This window comes from Equus asinus, chromosome 9 (genome assembly GCF_041296235.1).
Source record: "Equus asinus isolate D_3611 breed Donkey chromosome 9, EquAss-T2T_v2, whole genome shotgun sequence".
Taxonomy (NCBI): Eukaryota; Metazoa; Chordata; class Mammalia; order Perissodactyla; family Equidae; genus Equus; species Equus asinus.
The window spans coordinates 91,384,450-91,405,720 of NC_091798.1; the positions used below are offsets into that span (position 1 = coordinate 91,384,450).

The following is a 21,271-nucleotide window of genomic DNA, read 5'->3' on the forward strand; positions in this document are numbered from 1 at the left end:
AGTACAAAGGGTACTATTGGACAGACTTTCAGTAGAACTAAAAATATTTTTCTTAAGTTCCACTTCTAAGGCCATATACTGTCACAGTAGCCTCCTACACATGAAAAGTACTATGTATATAACCTATGATGCAGTACAAATAAACACCAGCCTATGAGTCAGGAGACACCTTGATCCTTGATACTAGGACATAGCAGGTGCTCAGTAAAAGCCTACTCAAGGAATGATGGATTAACTCTGCCAAAAATTAATCTCCTTGGATCTGTCATTTTCTCCCTCTGTCCAAAATCTCATGAATGTGTTTCTAAATCTGAAAAATGAGTATTAAACTCATGATCTCAAAGATACTTTCCAGAGCTAACATTTCATGATCAGCCATTGAATTGAATAGGCATAAATATTTGCCAAGGTCATTGATCTGATCCCTTGGAGACCAATTCACTGCACTTTATTCTATATTTTGAAGATTACTCTTTATCCCTACTTAATATCGTACAATCATGTATCATTTGTTTCAGAAAGGTTTGAGAGAAATATTAGTGTAAAAGTCAGTTGTGTCACTGGAGGAATGGATCAATAAGCAAGACCTACAGAAAGCAAAGTCTCCTTACATACTGTATCTTCTCAAGTCTATGGTACCACCCACGCATAGCCAAGTTAATCACAGCTTTCCAAAAAACAAACATCTAAAAAATTTCCTTTGCCATAGATGATCAAAAAAATTTTATAAATGTTCATTTGATAATATTTGTCTTAAAATTAAGAAAATACCACAGAAACCATCATATTCAAAATGATATTATTTGGTGCTAAACGATGAAGCAGCTTACCACGTTCAGATTTTTTCTCTTTTGCCTTTGCAAGGGCATCATAGCACCTGTCAGCACATTCGGGGATTATGTCATTTGGATTACAAACGGAAGACTTCAAAACAGACAAAATATCACCTGGTGTTTCTCGCTCCAAACACTGATTAACATCAACGACCAGTGTAACCCCTGGGTAATGGGGAAAAAAAAGAGTTTCTGTTAATGGTTATCTTCTACTTACCCTAGAGGCAGGCAAGGATATAATTCAACCTTTTAGGAGTGCACTGGTATTAAATCTTTTTACCCTTTGAGAGTATGTACCACATATGCCCAAGGCAGTCACCAACTCACCTACCAGTTTAGGTAAGCAGATGATGATTGCATAGGAGCATGGTCTATTAAAAATCATGGTATTTCCTGGTTACTCTTGTGTGGTGTCAAGGCACTAGGTTTTGCTCGCTGTAGTCATCAACGAAACAGGGTGAATGCACACCAACGTGGATATGCAGCCCTTACATAAATCATTAATCAGTATTTGAGAACTAGCTTTACAAAGACATTTATTTATTTTAGAAAAAGTAAAATGCTATCTAAGCTACGGAAATCCTGAAATTCTCTTGTATAGTGCTAGATACTATATAAGATATAGCACTTCGCAAAACACATGAAAGTTGTCATTAGCAAACTACATGAATGTTCTAGAAAGGCAACAGGCACAGCTGGTGGATATGTGCAATGGAGTCCAGAAACTTAATTCTGGAAACAATTTAGACCCAGAAAGCATTTTATCCCATTCAAATTTCTGCTTTTCCCTGTAAATAAAACCTCACTGAACTCTTAGTTGCCCAAGAAAAGTTAACACATGAATTCCTTCTTTTCCACTTTAGGTCCAGGTAAAACTATTCTGGCCCAGCCAAGGGAACTACTGTTTTCACAACCTGTAAATGTACTGAATTAGAAACACAGAATAAAAAAATAAAAGAAAACAGGTTAAAATATTTTCTAGATGAAAAAAGATCTTGATGAAAAGAGAAGGGAGAGATGGATATTTCTTCTTATTTTTTTAAAACATATATGAGTCAAACTCTACTGTACAAATGCTAAATGGTATATTGTCGTCATCAAATTATGTTCACACGTGCATAGAAGAGAACAATGAATGCTGATGGGGCAAAACAGAGTTTGACTTTCAACAGCCTGGAGACAAAGTCACGCAAATCTAGAGGAGCAGATAGAGAGTAAAGGGGCAGCTCCGTGGGAGACTCCAACTGTTGCTGAACAAAAGGCATAGCAGTATGTTCTTGCGCTGTGGAAGTTAATAGGAACAGGTGAAGTGCCCCTCTTTCCTCTTCTCCAGGAAAACTTTGCAGGGTGAGAAAAACGCAGGACTGGTGTTTGAGAAGTTTGTGGGCTGAGAGAAGCAGAAGGAACAAGTAAACCACAAAGAATTCTCGCATGAATTACCTCTGACAGCTTTGTCTAACCAGTAAAATGCCATTTTCCTTAAAAGACGGGTACTATAAAGGCGTAAATTTCTTGCATAGAGTAATATGCTTTATCATTGAGTATTGATGTGCAAGGAGAGGGTCCACAGGTTAACTTTCCAGACAACTGAAGCTCACCTTAACAGAACCGTTTTCCGTGAAAATTGAAAGCTCCGGAGAAAACCCTAAGAGAACAGTCTATGCTGCTCATCATTTTACCTGCAGCCCCTGGTACCTAGCAGGTGCTTCATGTTTGGTGAGAGCCACGAGAAGGGTCCTTCACAGCATTAAAATTGGGCTATCATACAGTGACTGAGACCCTAAAGGACCGTGGGGGTGTTTGGGCTTCTTTGCTCCTGCACTAAATGGCCTCAAACTCCTATGCCTCTTAGTTTCCCCTATCATCACTGTCAGCATGACTTCCTGCTGCTGTCTGTGTGCCTGCATGGGGCAGCCCAAACAAACACGTAACCACCTGGTAACGTGAGGCTTCTGATGTGCTCTGAGTTGGGAAGGGAAACAAGCAAACATATTAGTGTTATGTCTAAGACAAGAATAAACTGGTCAGAGTGTCTCTCCACGAGTCCCTGAGGAGGACAGTCAATCAGTTCCAGCGCACAGACTTCAAGGCATCTACTTTCACTGCTTTTTGCTTAACCCGTGGGTTGTGGTCAAATGCCAGATAGTTGAGGGTGTCAGATAAATGATCTCCATAAAGTTAGGGATGTTTCTGCTAAGGAACAAATTAAGCAATCTTACATAGATCTTCTAAGGGATCCAAAAGTGTTCGCTTTACATCTTAAGCCATATAGCAGCAGGCTTTCTCTAAAGCATGCATTCTCAAAAGGGGTGATATAACCTCTTAGTTCTTGGGAGGAAGGGGTAAAAAAACAACTTTTTAGGTAGAAAGTGCAGATCTACATATGGTACATAAACAGATGTACAATATGTCTGTGGTACTGAAATTTCGTGCTTGAGGAGCAATTAGGGAAAAAAACGTTTAGAAAGATTCCTCAGGGTGCAATAACGGAGAAAGGTTGAGAAATATTGCTGCAAGGAGTCAAAAGTAGAGACAAGCCTACTTTAAGAAAGCAAGACGCTCCAGTGAAAGTGCAAGTTGGGCCAAAATCAAGGAGACTTGAGCTCTTCTGCCCTTTTAAATCTTGCCTGTGGGAAAATATATGGGCCAATACGTGATCTTTTATCAAACTATCTGAGAGTAGGTTTGGTGTTTACAACATGTCACCAGAATCTGTTTCAAGCCTTCATACAAAGGATGAAAGATGCTTTTAAAAGTAAGATTAAATTCCTTGTTGAAAAACTGGAAAATTCTCATCTCAGTGTCAGAATATAGATGGTTTTATCTTCAGAACATCTTTTTGTTGTCATACATCGTAGAAGACACTCTATTCACCCTTCCAAGGGACAGGGGCGTTAGAAGATAGGATTTTAAATGTGCGAGTGTGGAGTACAAAATCACACATATTTGAGAAAACCTTTTACTCTCATAGTCAATAGAACCATAAGTCTCAACATAAAAAACAGCACCCTCTTAACATCTGTAGGCCAAATGTCAGAAGAACATGGACTAAAAGGAATAAAATAACTTCTAAATTGGTTTGATCTCTGAGAGAAAAATCCTAACCCTTTTAGGCTATTTGAGTGCCTATATTACAATCTAATTTCATAGAAGTGTTTCTTCAAACTATGGTTGCCTTCAGTTTTATACTTAAATTTCTTATATACACATCTCAACCTTGTTTTTTTTCTTAAGCATTAGAGTCTAGAACGGAAAGTCTTCAAAGATCCTAAGGGCATAAAAGTTCAGGTTGGAGAAATACACACAGTTTTCCAGGCCAAGGAAATCAAAACCAGATGGTCCTCACAGATGCTTCCAAAGTTTAAAAGCACATTGTTGAAGCAAGACTAAGGCATCTCAATGGCATTCTGTGACCCAATACAACCGGAGAGATTCTAATTGTGCCATGAATGGACAGGCTAATGAACTCCACTTTTAGGAAGCTTATTTTAATTTATTTAGCTTATTTGTACACGTAGAGTGTTAGTATATCAATCTCGAAGCTAGTTTAGATTGCCATGTGAATTTTCATACTATTCCTCCATGAAAAGAGGCTTCAAATAAAATTTTAAAAACTATCATCTGAGTCAATGTGGGGATTCTGCGAGTTGCTGAGTATATTTATTCCAGTTGTGCATTCTGGACCGGGGGAAATAATCCCAGAGTGGATTTGGGGAACTATTGGACCCCCTGTGAGACAGACCTAAGCTAAAACTCCATTGATCATCTGACCTCCATAAGCCCCCACTCTGACTGCTGGACCACAGTGAAGTGGTGGGTCTCCTGGAATGAGCATCAGTTCAGAGACAAAGTCGAGTCATCTCTGAGAAGTCTGATTGTGCCCTTTGCCCCCAGCACAGTCACCATGGTAAAAGGCCATAGGTCTCTTCAGGAGAAGCCTGGGAGAAAGATGAACAGTATACATTTTTGGTAGTGTAGCAAAGTCCTTTCTCAAAAGGGCCTGGCCTCCATTTCATTCAGAGTTCTGGGTCTGTAAATGGCTCACGTCTGAGAACTGACTGAGGGGCCATAACTTTCTGTTTCCATGCTTCAAGTTAGACTTCTAATCCCTTGACCTGGAACTCTTCCACCTGTACAGATCAAGGAAGAATTTCGTAGACGAACTGTCTATTTCGCTTCCAGGAACAGCATGATCGAATAGCCAGCTCCATAGGTCTTTGCAAGTCAGATTAGTCTGATCACTGCTTTCACTCAGCTGACCATCACAGTAAGCACACACACTTGTTTTGGTGATTAAGTGCTGCCACCAGGCCTCTGCTCGCCTGCCCTACAGATTTTGGACTTGCCAGCCTCTCCACAATTGCACGAGCCACTTCCTTAAGATAAATCTCGGTCTTTCTCTCTGCATATAAATGGGTATGTAGATAAACAGATAGCACGTGTACTTTCCAGAGAAACACTAATGCATATGTATAAAACTGTCCGCGTAGTTCTGTTTTTGTCCAGAGAAAAATATATACTTAGTTCTATTTCTCTGGAAAACCCTGACTGACACAATGAAAGGCATGGAGGACTCTTATTAAGCAGAAATGGGTAGTTTTCTAAGGATCAAGATAGAAAAAAGACTTGATTAAACTATAAATTTGAGGGTTTAGGAATCATTTTCTGCTTTCTGGATTTCGTTCAACAACATTCTTAGATTTTGCTGGAGATAGCACCTAATTACGGAAAATAGTGCAAACAACAAATCTTAATTTTGTATAAATATGCACTCAAAAACTAAAATTGGTAAGACAGTCCAAATAGTTTCAGAAATTAAAAATTACATAATTTTAAAAGATTATGAATTACAATGAAAATGCAAGGGCATAACCGGATGCAAGCAAGCGAGGTGGGCCAGGAAAAGGAGGCGAGGGCTCACACTGTTTTGCTTTGTCCTTGTCCATGTTGGCCTCATCGACTGCGTGCTGTATCTCATCCAGCCAAAGAACTTTAGAAGCACTCTCAGAGTCCTGGGAATATTGCCATAGAAAAAAAGAAAGAACAGTGAATGATGGTGAAACAGAATTAGTAACTGCTTTTCAGGAGCCTTTTTATTACAATTTCTACAAACTCTGATCTGGCAACTACTAAACACTGCCATATAGTGCCACAAGCTACTAACGAAAAAGACCCCCAACCCAACCGCTTCTCCTTTCTCCACGGCCACCCTCGCAGTCCAGCCGTCATCACTCAACGGGACAGCTGCCTGGGTCTCTATTTGCTTTTGTTGCTTCCAAGTTCACCTTCTACCACAGTGGTCATCTACCGGGAACCAGATGGGCTCTTCAAAATGGACATCTCGTGACACCACTCCTCTGCTTCACCTCCTCCAGGTTTTCCCCTGCAGTTAGGAGGGGACAAAACTCCCTCCCCATGGACTCTGGGCATCTAATGATCTGGCCCTGCTGATCCCTCTAGCTGCATCTCCCATTCCTCTGCTGCCTGCCCCAGAACTTCACACCAGCCTCCTTCAGATCACAGCATTCTAGCCCAGCCGCATGACTGGCGGCTCTTCTTGTCTTTCAGGGCTTCATTCAAACGCCACCTACTCCAACAAAGCCTTCTCTGGCCACCCCTAGTCAAACACTCTCTCCCCCAGTCACTCAGTAACTGTGGTTCCCAGGGTGGCCCCGAGGGCCATGGGATACTTTAAATTTGAGGGAAGCACAATGATACCTGATATTTATCAGACACAGAGACAAAAATAAACACAAACACAGGCAGCCCTGATGGCCTAGTGGTTAAAGTTTGGCACTTAGCACTTTGGCAGCCCAGGGTTCACTTCCTGGTTGCAGAACCACACCACTTGTCAGTTGCCATGCTGTGGCAGTGGCTCACATAGAAGAACCAGAACAACTTACAACTAGCATATACAACCATGTACTGGGGATTTGGGGATCAAAAAAAAAAGGAAGAAGACTGGTAGCAGGTGTTAGCTCAGGGCAAATCTTTCCTTGCAAAAGGAAAAAAAAAAACCCAAATAAAAACATAGTGATTGCCCTCAAGGGCTGACAGTTCAGTAGAAGAGACAGATGTATCAAAAAATAATTATAATACAAGGTGATCAACGTAATAGCGGCTGTAGATACATGATCTAGAAATAGCCAAGAAGGGGTTAACTTAGAGTAGGGGTTGTTGATTTGCAGGGGGAGAAAAGACTAAGTGGTTAAGGACAGCTGCAGAAAGGAAGCACTAGCAGCAATGAAAAGTTATTGAAGTATCTTCACTAGTTTTTACTTTTGGGTTGACTCTGACTATCTTGGCACAAATGCAGTGCTGGCATGTAATGTAATTAAATGGGACTTCCGGACTGCAACTGCATTTTATATAAACTTGTCCAAAATTATAAGTAAATGTTATCAGTAGAAATCATTTTCAGGGAAGGTAAGACATTCCGTTTAAAAAAATGGGAACATCTGCCTCTGTGTAGGACTGTATCACATACTAAATCCTAAGGCAAGATTGTGATGAATAGAGGGTAGCTCAGTGGAGCCATGAAAACGTGCTCCATCACTCAGGACTCAAGATGGATGAGGAGCAGGGAGGAGAAATAACACACCAGCTCCTTTGGCAGGCTTCAACCTTATTTCCCTCAGAGACTAACATGAGAAATTGTGTGTGGAAAGGGCTCTGAAAATGAAAGAAAGTATCTGTTATTTCATCCCGCAACATGTGGCCTAATGGAGACCATTGTGGAAGGCCTGGCACCTGCTTCCACCATCATCTCCAGCTAGGTCCGCCATGTGGGTACCATCAGCTGTTAGTAAGATTTTCCATTTCTTGGGAGAATGGATGGGAAAGGTTCAAACAGGAAGCAAGATGGGAAGTTGAAGACCAGAGGAGGAATGGAGAGACAGGGGAGCAGGAATTATTTTTTCTCTGTTTACAAGGCTAAGGAGAACCCAAATACTTCCCAAGGTATAGCCTAAAAACTAGGCTCCACACAAGTTCATTTATGTCTGTCTCAATGTTTTTGAAGGGTATTTACCAAGTTTATTCATAACTTATCACTGTAGAAGATGCACCATACAAATTTTCACCCAGATGAGAAGTTACAATCCTATTTCAAAGTATTAATTCTATACGCCAAACAGAAGACAGACTTTGCACATCAAATGAATTTAAGGCAACAGTGTAAATCATGACTCACTGAAGTAAAGGTTGTTCGAGTTAAATGCAAAACCAAGAGTAAAAACTGAATGCTACCACATCAGTAAGGTCTCCTTTCCAGTTGCTCACCAGAAGACTAGAAATATTATATCTACAGATGGCCACGCTTCACCTTGGGCTAAAGAGCCAGGTTCAACATGTGAGTTACAAATGGACAAAGTGAACAGAAACTAGGCCATCTGCACAAGTCATAAATTCCTGAATTAAGTTTTAATTTAAAAAGTACTCTCTTCAATATTTTGTGCTTTTCTTGGTCATTATTTCTGCAACACGATAGCATTCTATCCCAGTTTGCATTACCATAAATTATGTGATCATCACACTGACTTTGGATGGCAAAACTCTTGGTGTGATGAAACTTAATCAAGATGTGAAAAGTTTACACAGATCAATTCCTTCCTAGCTTATGCCTCAGCCTTTAAGTCTCATGTGAAATTTGCATTTTCTGATTCTTGCTACATTTTATAGGCAACAGGCTGTTGGGTTTAGCGTTTAACCTTAAATTTCATTAATTACAGGAAAATCTGTTATAACGCAGTATTTTTTTCTACTGAATATTAAATCATATCCTCCAGAATATAACTACTTATAGAGGCTTGCATGTTACACAACAATGTGAATGTACTTAATGCTACTGAGTTGTTCATTTAATAATGGTTAAGATAATAAATTTATGTTATGTACATTTTACCACAATTAAAAAAAGCCTTATTGTAGACCTGTTCACCAATACTCATGGAATCAAGGCAGTCCTTGGCATGTCAGCGTTGTATTATGATTTTACTTTAATCATAATGTTGGTTGCCCCCGGACCAGTTATCTGCCCCTGTAGACTTACTGAATAGCTCGGAAGAGATTGAACTGTGGCAAAACAAAACACAACACTGTAAAACCAAGTTCTGGCCAGGGACCGTTGACAAATTCAGACCAATGTGACAGCGCGCAAGAATTTTCAAAGTAATCAAGCACTTAATTTTAACTTAAAAAATGTTTGCTTCCCATGATGTATTTAATTTATAATTATGTAATTAGTTTAAGAATTAAGATTTGAAATAGCTGGGAAGATAAAGGAAAGGATAATTTCTGACAGCTTAATTATTAAGCAGAAATTACACTCTGGAACTACATTTTTAAAATGGGTAAAAATGAGATGAGACAGAGCTAAAACTGCTGGTCAGCATCTAGTTCCCGCTCCCTTCTGTAAAGGACAGTACACCATCTGCACTCTCTTAACGCACAGCTGTATCCTGGTGGGAAGGCCAGCATCTGTTCAGAATGGACCATTAGGGCGGGCAAGGGTTAAACAACTTTCTCCGGGATTATGTACCATGCTCAGAGGCTTGGCCTGAGTCATGCACACTGAAACTTGAGTGCTGTCACACCCTTTCTCTGCAGAGGAGGGGGCACGCTTCCTGCCTGCAGAGCACAGGAGAGCACGCGTCTACAGAGAGAACAAGGCTTCCATTTGCTGTTAACACATGGAACTGAGGTGAAACGCGTTCCCCGATCATACACATTTGATGACGTCTGGGAAACGGGACTGAGGACATCAAGATGAAGGCTGTCATCCTGGCAGCTGCTGGACTGATGCTTCTGTCACCCACTCTTTGTCAAAGTGGTAAGCTCTTTTCGTACGGGGTACAGTGCGGGTGCTGGTTTGGTGACAAGAGTCACCTGAGTCTAATTTTCTTTGCATTTCACACAAATGGCAACCTGGAGGCAGCGTCTGATCTTAGTTATTAAACGGCGGCATCACAGAAGCGATCAGCTCGAGTTTGTTCACTCTGTTCAAACCTTGTCAAACAATAAGCGTCCTCTGCTTATATTTAAAAACTTGTGGCATAGCTAAGATTTTAGATCACTACAATTAAGAATCAATTTTCTTTGTGAGGAGTTTTTGATTTTCTAAGTATTTCCTCTGATTCAGCAAAGATGGCACTTTTGCAAGAGATTTAAAAAATGTTGTTTATACGTTCTGGTGAGGCACAAATAGGGGAAACCAGAATAACTCCCAGAAAGATCGAACGGTCTGCCCTCAGGAGTCAGCGATGCTAATGAATTAGTGTTTCTAAACGAAATACCTTTTCTGACTTTCAGTGGCACCTGGGAGTTCTCCCCACCCTCATATATGATTTTATAATTTTATAAGTGAAATCTCCTGAATACTATTATTCAACTGTTGACACGCTTCCTCTTTCACTCAACACGATGTTAGCCTGTAACCTCCTGCTTGCTCTCAAATTAACCCACTTGGGATAGATCTGTACCCACAACTCTTTTACTGTTAGGTACAGTCCAGGCAACACTGTTAGGAGCAGGAGAGCTGGGGTGAGGGACAACCACCAGCAGGAAATAACAAAATTAAAGAAATAACAAACCTCTGTAAAGGAACGCTGCTTACACTGACAGTCGGAATGGCCGAGGCGGGTGGTAGGAGAGCACACGCGGCTGTGAATCGAGTGAGCGAGTGTTTTCTGAGAGTGGATGAATCGAAATGCAGAATAATGAAAGGATAACCAAAGAAAAGAGTTTTGTGCAGGTGGTTCCTTCAAGATGCTGGTGGGGTTTGGTGGAAGTGAAAAGAGTGGAATTTAAAGGTGACAAAGTGAAAGGCAGTGAGGTTGCTTTCTTGGATGGGGTAGGGGAGAAACACGAGGGAAGAACTCATTATCAAGAGGCTCAAATCCATTCCCTTTGGATCAGTCTGTGTCCCAGGCCATTAAACGTTTCAGAAGCATGATGCCAAACAGAAGCCTGTACAAAGAATTCAAATAAAATTAAAAAATATATAAAATTTAACAATGAGTACTATTCTTAAGGAAAACCAGGCATTAAGGGATAAAAGACTTATTGAAGCTGAACCAGATCCGGAATTCTCATGGGAAATGGAATCAAGACTTTTTCATGAACAGTCACTGTTTGGCATGCTTTTAGGCACGATGTCTTGCTTAATCAGAGGAATTTTCTGAAAACTGACAAACACTGGGTTTCAACAGCTCCCTTATCAGATCCGGAAGGGAAATAACTGGGACAGCACGTTCTCCAGCCACCCCTCTCCCTCTTCTACCTATCTGTAAAGGCACTTTTCTTTGGGTGTGGTCAGACGCAAGAATTTTCCAAAATGCAAAAGTGAGCAGAAGGATCTGTGTGGCTGGACTCAAGCGTCACACACACGCCTTCACAGTTCACACCGAAACACAGGCACAGACGAACGCCACTTCCCAGATTTTTCTTTCCTTCTCTCTAATCTATCTTCTCTTAAATGACACCTGAGCACCTCGCTGTCCTGGCCTGTTCAGGCAACACCCTCCCTCTGTTTCACACACTGAGTTTGCACAATCTCAGGGTTATGAGGCGGCTTCAATTCCACCCGGAGGCCAGCTGCTAGAGAAGAAAGCAGGAAGAGGAACTGGCTTTGAGTGAGAACCAGATTAGTAAATTATTAGTCCTTTAACCTCAAGTTTTCAACATGTAGGAATTCCAAGGTAGAGTGAGGAAGACGTGAGTGGCAGAGCAATGGCATTTTAAATTGGTAAGTACGAGGTGTATATTCAACCTAAAAGTCCATCTTAAGGTAACATTAGAAACTTGATAGAATCTACTTTCTATACATGTCAAAGATTAATTTATGGAAAAATTATATAACGAGAAACAGATTTGAGTACTAAGGTTTATTTTGTTTTTGAAGTTGCTCTTTCAAAAATTAGGATTGTTAATATCAACATGCCAAGTAATACCCAATATGTTTAGTATGTAGTTGTTGTTTCTTTTTTTTCATTTCCAACTTCTTAAAAATCATCATATTGATTTCATCTTCTCATTTTTCTTCCTTTGTCTCCTCTCCCCTTCAAATCTGGCATTTCTCCTAAAGCCTCCCTTTGGATTCTTTCCTCTCCTCTCTCCCTAGGCCGTCCTATCCACTCCCACTAAATTAAACTACAGCCTCTATGCAGACTGAAAAGTCATACCTCTTATTCGGGCTCCTGGAGTTGTGGACTCAACACCTCAGTCTTCTAACCTGTCATGGGACATTTAACACACAGATATCCCACCAGCAACCCAAATTTAGTTAACACTAACAACTGAGGTCTTAGCTTCTCCCTGTGCTGCCCCTTGTCCCACGCTCCTCCACGTCATTTAGAGTAGAAACCTCCAACTCACTTCTGCCTCCTGCCTCTCCCTCTCCGCCTCCATCGCCAAACAGATGCCGGTCCCTTCGAGCCTCCATCACAGAGTCTGACGTGTTCATTGTCACCTTTCCACTGCCATCACTCTACTTCTGTAACTCACCATCTTGAGCAGCCTCCAAATCAGGCCCCCTTGCCTCTTACCTTTTCAGTCTATTCTCTGCACTCTCCCCAAAGTCATCTTAAACACAAGTCAAGCCACAGTTATACTACTTTCCTGTTGCTGCTGTAACAAATTACCACAAACTTAGTGGCTTAAAACAACACAGATTTCTTATCTTACAGCTCTGGAGGTTCAAGTCCTAAAGTCAAGGTGTCGGCAGGGCTGTGTTCATTCTGGAGGCTCCAGGGGCGAATCTGTTTCCTTGCTTTTTTCAGCTTCTGGAAGCTGCCTACATTCCTTGGTTCATGGCTCCTTCTTCCATCTTAGAAGCCAGCAGTATAGCATCTTCAAGCATCTTTGACTCTTATAAGGAGTCTTGTGATTACATTTGGCCCACGCGGCCAATCCAGTATGCTCATCCCATCTCAAGATACTTAATCACATCTACAAAGTCCCTTTTGCCATACAAAGTAACAAAGTCACAGGTTCCAGGCATTATCAGATGGAATCTCTAGGGGGCCATCATTCTGTCTACCACAACGGTCATCCCTCCATTCAAAATTTTGCATGTGGACAACCCCAGTATCCATGAACGGGCACATGATTTCTTAGTACAGTTTAAAGGCCCTTCAGAGATTTGGTTGTAATCTACTCATTCAAATTCATCTCTCAGATGCACCTTATTAGCATAAGACAATGTGTTTTTGTGCATCTTCTTCACTAGTCTGAGAGTTGAAGACAGGGATGGAGTTTATTTAAAACTGTATATCACTGGCATATACATATGCAACAAACACTTGAATTAACTTATCTGATGTTCCCAGATTTCATGCCGCCCACACTATGCCTTTGTTCATATATTACCTACCAGAATTGTATTCATCTATTAAATTCCATCTCTTGATGAAATTGCTCATCTTTGCTCTTATTCATTTTCTCCTTGACATTTTGCTCAAACATCTAAATCTATCATCTGAATGCCTATAGACCTTTTGTTTTTGTTTTTTTTAAAGATTTTCCCTTTTTCTCCCAAAGCCCCCCAGTACATAGTTGTGTATTTTCAGTCATGAGTCCTTCTAGTTGTGGCATGTGGGATGCCACCTCAGCATGGCTTGACAAGCGGCACCATGTCCATGCCCAGGATTTGAACCGGTGAAATCCTGGGCCGCTGAAGCAGAGCACGCGAACTTAACCACTCAGCCACAGGGCCGGCCCCCTAGACCTTTTAATCAATATGACATTAGCCTATAATGGTCTTACGTGCTATTTTTGTTTCCCCCAACAGTATTATAAACTCCTTACATGCAACGAGTTGTCACCTAGTTTTCGCTCCTGCATGGGCTAGCATGGTGCTGGGACATACTAAATGCATTCCTGTTGATTACTTGATCTATAACAATTTTCAAAATAAAAATAACTTTAAATTCTACAAGTACAGAGATTCTGTAGCATAAGATACTTAGTTTTATTATCTCCTGAACCATAGATATGGCTCAGCAACAGATAATATGTTAATACTTCTTTTCAATTACAGGCATGGAAAATGATGCAGACAACTTGGCAGTGCCAACCTTACCTATTAAAACCTACCATGGAGCTCCCTCAAATTCTTTTGAAGAGTTTCCCCTTTCTGCTATAGAAGGCTGGACAGGAACCACCCCAACTATTAAAATTAAGTGCCCTGAAGAAAGTGTTTCAAAGCTCCACGTGAATAATGCTACCATGGGGTACCTGAGCAGCTCCTTAAGTACCAAACTGATACCTGCCATCTACATCCTGGTGTTTGTAGTAGGTGTGCCAGCCAATGCGGTGACCCTGTGGATGCTCTTCTTCAGGACCAGGTCCATCTGTATGACCATCTTCTACACCAACCTGGCCATTGCAGATTTTCTTTTTTGTGTCACGCTGCCCTTTAAGATAACCTACCATCTCAATGGGAACAACTGGGTATTTGGAGAGGTCATGTGCCGGGCCACCACAGTCATCTTCTACGGCAACATGTATTGCTCCATTCTGCTCCTTGCCTGCATCAGCATCAGCCGCTACCTAGCCATTGTCCATCCTTTCACTTACCGGGGACTGCCCAGGCGCACCTATGCCTTGTTAATGTGTGGACTGGTGTGGGCAATAGTTTTCTTATACATGCTGCCATTTCTCATCCTAAAGCAGGAGTACTATCTTGTCCACCCAGGTATCACCACCTGCCATGATGTCCATAACACATGCAAATCCTCAGCTCCCTTCCAACTCTATTACTTCATCTCCTTGGCATTCTTTGGATTCTTAATTCCATTTGTGGTCATTATCTATTGCTACACAGCCATCATTCGGACGCTTAATGCGTACGATCATAGATGGCTGTGGTATGTTAAGACGAGTCTCCTCATTCTTATGATTTTTACCATTTGCTTTGCTCCAAGCAATATTATTCTTATTATTCACCACACTAACTACTACTACAACAACATCGATGGCTTATACTTTATCTATCTCATAGCTTTGTGCCTCGGTAGCTTGAACAGTTGCCTAGATCCATTCCTTTATTTTCTCATGTCAAAAATCACAGATCACTCCACTGTTTACCTTACAATGGTGAAATCATCTTAGAGAACAAGGAAAGCTATCTGCAAAAACATACATTCTTGGGATAACATGTGCATAAGTGCAAGGAGCTCTATTCTCTAGCTCCATTTGTGAGCACCTAAGAAATAGTGGTTCAAAATAAACCATTACGAAAGCACTAGTTTTTTTTACACACTTTATCAGTATTTTAAGAAGGTCAATGCAGATGAAAGATATCACCACTTTCTTTATGGCAACTGACACATTTGCCAGACTGGTACTTCAAGCTCCTCTCCTTCTCTGAGGCTTATACTCTTGATGATTTAGAGGAGGAGGGTGGGTCAAGGGACAAAGGCACAGACTAGGGAGAAGCTAAGATCTCAGTTCTTAGTATCTGGCATCATTTTTGATTCTTCTGCTTCCTTCAGCTCTCATGCTGGTGGCTGCCTCATCAGCTGATCCTACCTCTCTCAGTCTCTCACTGGGGTCGTTATCCTAACCCCAGCTTTGCCTTCTAACCATTCTGTTCACTGCCAGCCTGTCGTCCATTTCACCAGCCACTGTCAGATTAATCTTCCTCAAGTATCACTTTGGATACACCATTCAAAACTCCCAGCTCAAAAACCTCCATCAACTCTCCACTGCTTTGGAATAAATTATAAATCTTTAGCTTGGCATTCAGAGTTGACTTTTTAACTTTACTTCCCAATAAATCTTGCCTGTGATACAGGCGCTAGTGAAGCTTCTTGCTTTGCCCTGATCTCAATTTCTCCTCTCTTTGCCCCTGCCTATAACTGGAAACCTATTTCTAACATGTTTGCCTTAACTCTTTCCATCTCTTCAAGTCCTCAAAGGACCATTCTTCCCTGATTCTCAAGCTAGAAATTCATTTATCTCATCTGAACTTTCAAAGCACTTTCTTGTATTTTTATCATGGCACTTATATGCAGTTCATTTATATACAAATATTAATTCCATAAACACTTATTAAGTACCACGTATGATAGAGAAAGGGCTTGTCCTCTTCCTTCTTAGAGCTTCTTGTAGCAACCTTAGGTCCACGTCTTCCCAGGGTCTGTGGGGCCCAGCTCCACACATTGTACATCATGTGGTGGAATGAATGAAAGAGTAAAATCCCAAAGCATCTAAACAGCATGAAAGCCCATCAAATTCACACCGAGAAGGCAAGGTATTCTGTATGGCATGGGACAACATCATTTTTGGTTGGCCATGTTAAAAAAAAACAAAAAAGGAAGCTAAGAATATACTCATGAGGTCACTTAGAAGTTTAAAATATCACCTCTATTATTTTTCTTCCTTACGCCCAGTTTTTAATAGGGAAACAATATTTTGTTATAAACACCCAGTATATTCCTGTAGGTAAATGACTCCATTTCCTTTAGTATAGGGATTAGATAAGAGGTGGGGATTAGTGGCTAAGGGCATGAAGGATTGCTGAGATGAATTTTCTAGTCTGTAGGAACGTGCATTGACCACATACTTTGTAGTAACCAAGAAAACAATAAAAAAAAATTTTAAAAGCATATTTTTGAATGTGCAGAGTGTTCTATTTCATTGGACTTAGGTAACAAAAAAAAAAAAGAAAGAAAACAACGTGTACATGAAGACCCTTTACGGTCTGTGTGTGGTTATGTGAAGAATAAGAATCAGATAAACACCAAAGCAATCAAGAAAAACAAATCTAAAATAAGTTTCAAGATGACAAAAACTTCAATGGAAGGAATTGGTTTCTGCAAATAAGTCATCGACTGTAAAACAATTTTACCTAAGGAAAAATGCAGCAACGTTCACTTGTCAAAAGCACACTTTAATTTTTATGCAGTAAATACATATGTCGCAAAACAGAACTTTTTTAGGGGCATAATTCATATGTTCTCATGCAAAGCTTTTAATTTAAAAATAGCTCACAATTCACTGCCTCCAGTGAATACACACAGAAAGAGTGTTCTCTGCTAAGTAAATGCCAACATACTCATTACTCAGCCCTTCCCCAAAAGACAAGAGGAATTTGGTGCCTATATGAGGTTATACTGGAAACACTATTAACAAAGACCAAGAATCCTCACCAACTTACATCACTGTCCTCAATCTCAGACAAAACTGAGTGTCCATCCTATTAAGATGTAACCCATTGCGACTTTTAATGGCTGTATACTTGGGTGCAATCTTTACTTTAAATTGTCAATACCAGTAATGTAATTGTCTTCCATTATTTTCCAAGGCCAGACTATGGAAAGACAAGGCACAGAAATTTTCAGGCATCGAAACAGCGGAGGTTAAAAAACAAACTGGAAATTTTCAGGTATCACAACAGCAGAGGTTAGAAAACAAACACAGAAGGGGTCGGCCTGGTGGCATAGCATTGAGTTCGCATGCTCTGCTTGGTGGCCCCGTGTTCGCTGGTTCGGATCCCGGGTGCAGATGTAACACCACTTATCAAGCCATGCTGTGGCAGGTGTCCCACATATAAAATAGAGGAAGATGGGCACAGATGTTAGCTCAGGGCCAATCTTCCTCAAAAACAAAAACACAACAAACAAACACAGAGATCCCACCAAATAAACAAGAGAATCAGATTTTTTTTTTCCCCAGGGAAAGAGAACAGGCTGAGAAAGGAATGTTTTAAAATTAATGGACAGAGAAAGAAAACTGTGTTTAAAAATAGCAGTTTAATCAAATCAGATTCGTTGCTTGGAGTTGTAGTGTTTGAAATCTGTTAGCTATTGCCAATATAGTTCAAGCCCTAATTTTCTTTTTTTCTTTTAAAGATTGGCCCTCAGCTAACATCTGTTGCCAATCCTTTTTTTTTTTCCCTTGTTCTTCTCCCCAAAGCCCCCTAGTACATAGTTGTATATTCCAGTTGTAGGTCCTTCTGGTTGTGCTACGTAGGACACTATCTCAGCATGGCTTGATGAGCATTGCTAGGTCGCTCCCAGGATCCAAACTGGTGAAACCCTGGGCCGCTGAAGCAGAGCATGCAAACTTAACCACTTGGACGTGGGGCCAGCCCCAAAGCCTAATTTTATAGACCAAAAGTGGTTTAATACCTGATCTAGAACGCAGATCCCTAGGCTCCTATTTAATGCTCTGATTACACTATTAAAGCTACAGCTTCCACACTTAGAAAGGATGCCTAACAGCCGGCCGGCAGAGCACGGACTCAGGGAGGCTTCTGAGGGCCCTGCAGAGAGCCTGTGGGGTTCCATCTCCATCTAGAGCCCTTAGATTGGAACACTCTTGAGGGGCCCTCCACTGCCTGCTCCTGAAAGTTTTGGGGAGTCAGTCTCACCTCAAGGACAAACCCCCAGGTGGCTGTGGGCAGAGAGGAACCCAGGTCTATCTCTGTCCTGTACCCAGAGAATCCCAACTCTGGTTTGTGGACAAAGCAGACCTTGTGTCTGGTAAGGACCTTGTGATGAAGACATCACTCACCTGTGTGGCAGCCGGAGGCACCCACGATAATATGGCTACATGATTGAAGCACTTTTTTTGGGTGTTAGGCTCCATGCTAAATGCTATATCCTCACCATAATCCTGTAAGGCAGGCACTATTATTCTCATTTCACACATGTGAAAACTGAAGCATAGACAATTTTGGTGAATTGACTAAAATCCCTAGCTAATTTGTGGCAAAGCCAAGATGTGAATAGTGCCTGTCTGTCTCCAAAGCAAAGGACTTTATCTTCCAATGCTGTGCCATGTGCTCCGGCCACAGCTCCATCAGTGGGACTGCGGGAGGCAGCCCACTCCTCCTTGTTGACAGGGTCCTCTCTCCTCCCCCTGGGATGTAGGGCCACAAGGCTTGGGTTTGAGTCTTGCTCTCCCGCTCACTGGCCCGGCATTCAACCTGAGCCTCAGGTTCACTCACATCAGCTGAGAGGGCGCCCACCCCATAGCTGCTGCAAGGCTCAGATGGGCACGATTTAAGTGAGGGGATTGAGAAAGCAGAGGGTAAGGCTGCTGCCGTCCCGCCAGAAGGCTAAGAGCGCAGAAGGCCCCTCCTTAGGGGATATTTTTCTTCACCTCAAATGAGGCCGTTTAGTGGTGTGGAGCGAATAGGATTTATACTGTTTTGTTCTTTTACTTTTATTGAATTTTTATTTATTAAATTTTTTTTTTGCCAAGTACTACATGGTACAAAATTGAAAAGATTCAAAAATACGTCGTCTTCATCCCTAGCCACTCAATTCCCTTCCCCAAAGGCAACCACTTCTGTTTGCTGCTGGAGACCAGATTACGTCAAAATGTTTCTAAGCACTTGAGTAAAAGTTAGCTGCTTTGAAGGAACACCTGGATCGGGGCAGTAGGTCCTGTTCCAGAAACTAGAAAAGTTACTGGGGGATTTGGCCTTCGTGAGTTTACACTGTTTCTTGAAAGTTTAGAAACACTAAGTATGTAATACATGCTCTCTGTAAAAAATTTAAAAATCCCAACAGTACAAGAACAGAGGGAAAAAGAAGTCCCGTCCATACCAGCCTCCTAGTTCACCTTCCAGAAGGTATCTCCTTCCAGAAACATTTTATGCACATCCAAGCACACATATACATGGGCATGCATCCCGTGTTTATGCATGTAGAAGCCTGCTTTTCTCATTTAACAATATCCACATTAAAGATTGTCCAATATAGATTTGCTCATTCTTTTTGATGGCCATATAGTATTTCACTGCATGGATATACTGCAATTTATTTAACCAGCCCCATCTTGATGGACGTTTAGGTTGTTTTTTGTCTTTTGCTATTACAAACAATACTGCAATAAACATCCTTTTCCATCTGCCTTAATGCACAATAATATATGTTTCTGAATCAGACAGACCAGCTCATGGTCCCAGAACTAATTACTTTTTGGGAAGCTTTGGAAAACTTACTTAGTCTTTGTTGCATTATCTGTAGGTGATGATAGCGATATTTAGTTCACAGGCTGTTATGAATTGTTATGAGGACTATATGAGATAATATACATAAAGCACCTAATATCATGCCTGGCAAACAGCAGGTGCTCAATAAATGTTTGCTCTAACCAATGATGTTTTTTCTGTTCCAGGTAAGGCTGTTCCCAGGTTCTAAGACCTATACAAAGGAGATGCCCACCCCTTTCAATTAGGCTTGCACCAGGGGGCACGGCAGCTACAAGTGGTGAGGTCCCAGGTAGCATCACTCCCACAGTCAGGTGACGGTCATCAAGCCTCGCCACCCAGCACAGTACCCTTCCAACAATGGCCAGCACCTGTGGGACTCCTCATAACATCAGTACAAGCTCTGCAGCCAGACAAAACCCTCTGCCCTTCAATGGGACCCTGCCCAGGTCAGTGTCCTCCCAGGCCTAGAACAAACCTTGCTGGCACCCACCTAGCACTGCATTACCTGCCTGCATCTTCCTGCTTCCCTCGCACCTAAGCAACTCTTCCTTACCTCTCAGGTGCAGCTCCTGTTCTAGCTCCACACCAACTTCTCTTAGGATTCCAGTCCACACCACCACCAACCATCTAGGAGTCACCCTGTGCACTCCTTGTTTTGACACTTTGCCACATACTTATCTCTACCATTATTTATTCTATATGCCTCAGTAAGTTTCTAAGCATTTTGAGGATAAGGACAGAGAACCTTCCAATGGTATCACATGCTGCTTGTAGCCCCTTTTCCCTACCAGATGCTATCTACTGCACTACGAACACAGCATGTGCTCAGTACATCTCCAGTGACTTGGCCTCTGAACAAGAACTCACCCACAACTGAGTTTCTAATGAAAGAACAGAAGCAGTAGTCAGCTCTGGAGTAGCTGCCCCCTCATGTGTAACACCAGGAAAATAACAGTCCCATTACTTCCATTCTGATTCACAGGCAATTGCCAGGACAAGAAGCTCACGAGCCTTAGGAAAAATGGGTAAAAAATATTCCCTCTCGCTCCCTCTTCCCAACCCAGGTCTGCATATTTGAAAGAAACAAACCCGCTAAGACTTACCATGAATTTCTGTGATTTGGCACAGGACAAAACATCCTGGTAGTGCTGGGCAAGGCCTGGGTCCACATAGTTAATCTTAGCAGTGGGCAACAGGAGGCTATCTAAAGTTTTCAGAGGGTTCCCTTCGTCTATAGCTTCATTGATGTATCCTACAGCTACAAGTCCTAGAAAATGAAGAAAAAGCTTTCCTGTTAAGTCAGGACATTGTAAGTTCTCCAGAATCACCTATTGCAAAGATTTAGTTGGAAAGGGGGGTGGGGAATGTGCACACACACACAAAACTATAAGAGCTAGTTAACAGGTACAGCCAAGGCTGCAGGATATAAGATCAATGTACAAAAATCCATTTTATCTCTATACACTTGCAATGGATAATCTGAAAACAAAAT

At 41.5% G+C, this 21,271-nt stretch overlaps 2 protein-coding genes across 6 annotated transcripts in view; one reads left to right on the top strand and one right to left on the bottom strand.

Annotated features, from left to right (window-relative positions):
• IQGAP2 (IQ motif containing GTPase activating protein 2) overlaps positions 1-21,271 on the bottom strand; it is a 267,741-nt gene that overhangs the window by 73,717 nt on the left and 172,753 nt on the right. For all 5 annotated transcript variants that reach the window (XM_070517917.1, XM_070517918.1, XM_070517919.1 and 2 more), the window contains 3 exons: positions 20,883-21,046; positions 5,755-5,845; positions 831-998 (listed from right to left, as the gene is read on the bottom strand). In XM_070517917.1, coding sequence (XP_070374018.1) covers positions 831-998; positions 5,755-5,845; positions 20,883-21,046 — 423 coding nt within the window. The remainder of the gene's footprint in view (positions 1-830; positions 999-5,754; positions 5,846-20,882; positions 21,047-21,271) is intronic.
• On the top strand, positions 9,391-16,152 carry F2RL2 (coagulation factor II thrombin receptor like 2). Its single transcript, XM_014830046.3, has 2 exons — positions 9,391-9,663; positions 13,870-16,152. Exons 1-2 carry the CDS (start codon positions 9,600-9,602, stop codon positions 14,940-14,942), a joined length of 1,137 nt encoding a protein of 378 aa, XP_014685532.2. The 5' UTR covers positions 9,391-9,599; the 3' UTR covers positions 14,943-16,152.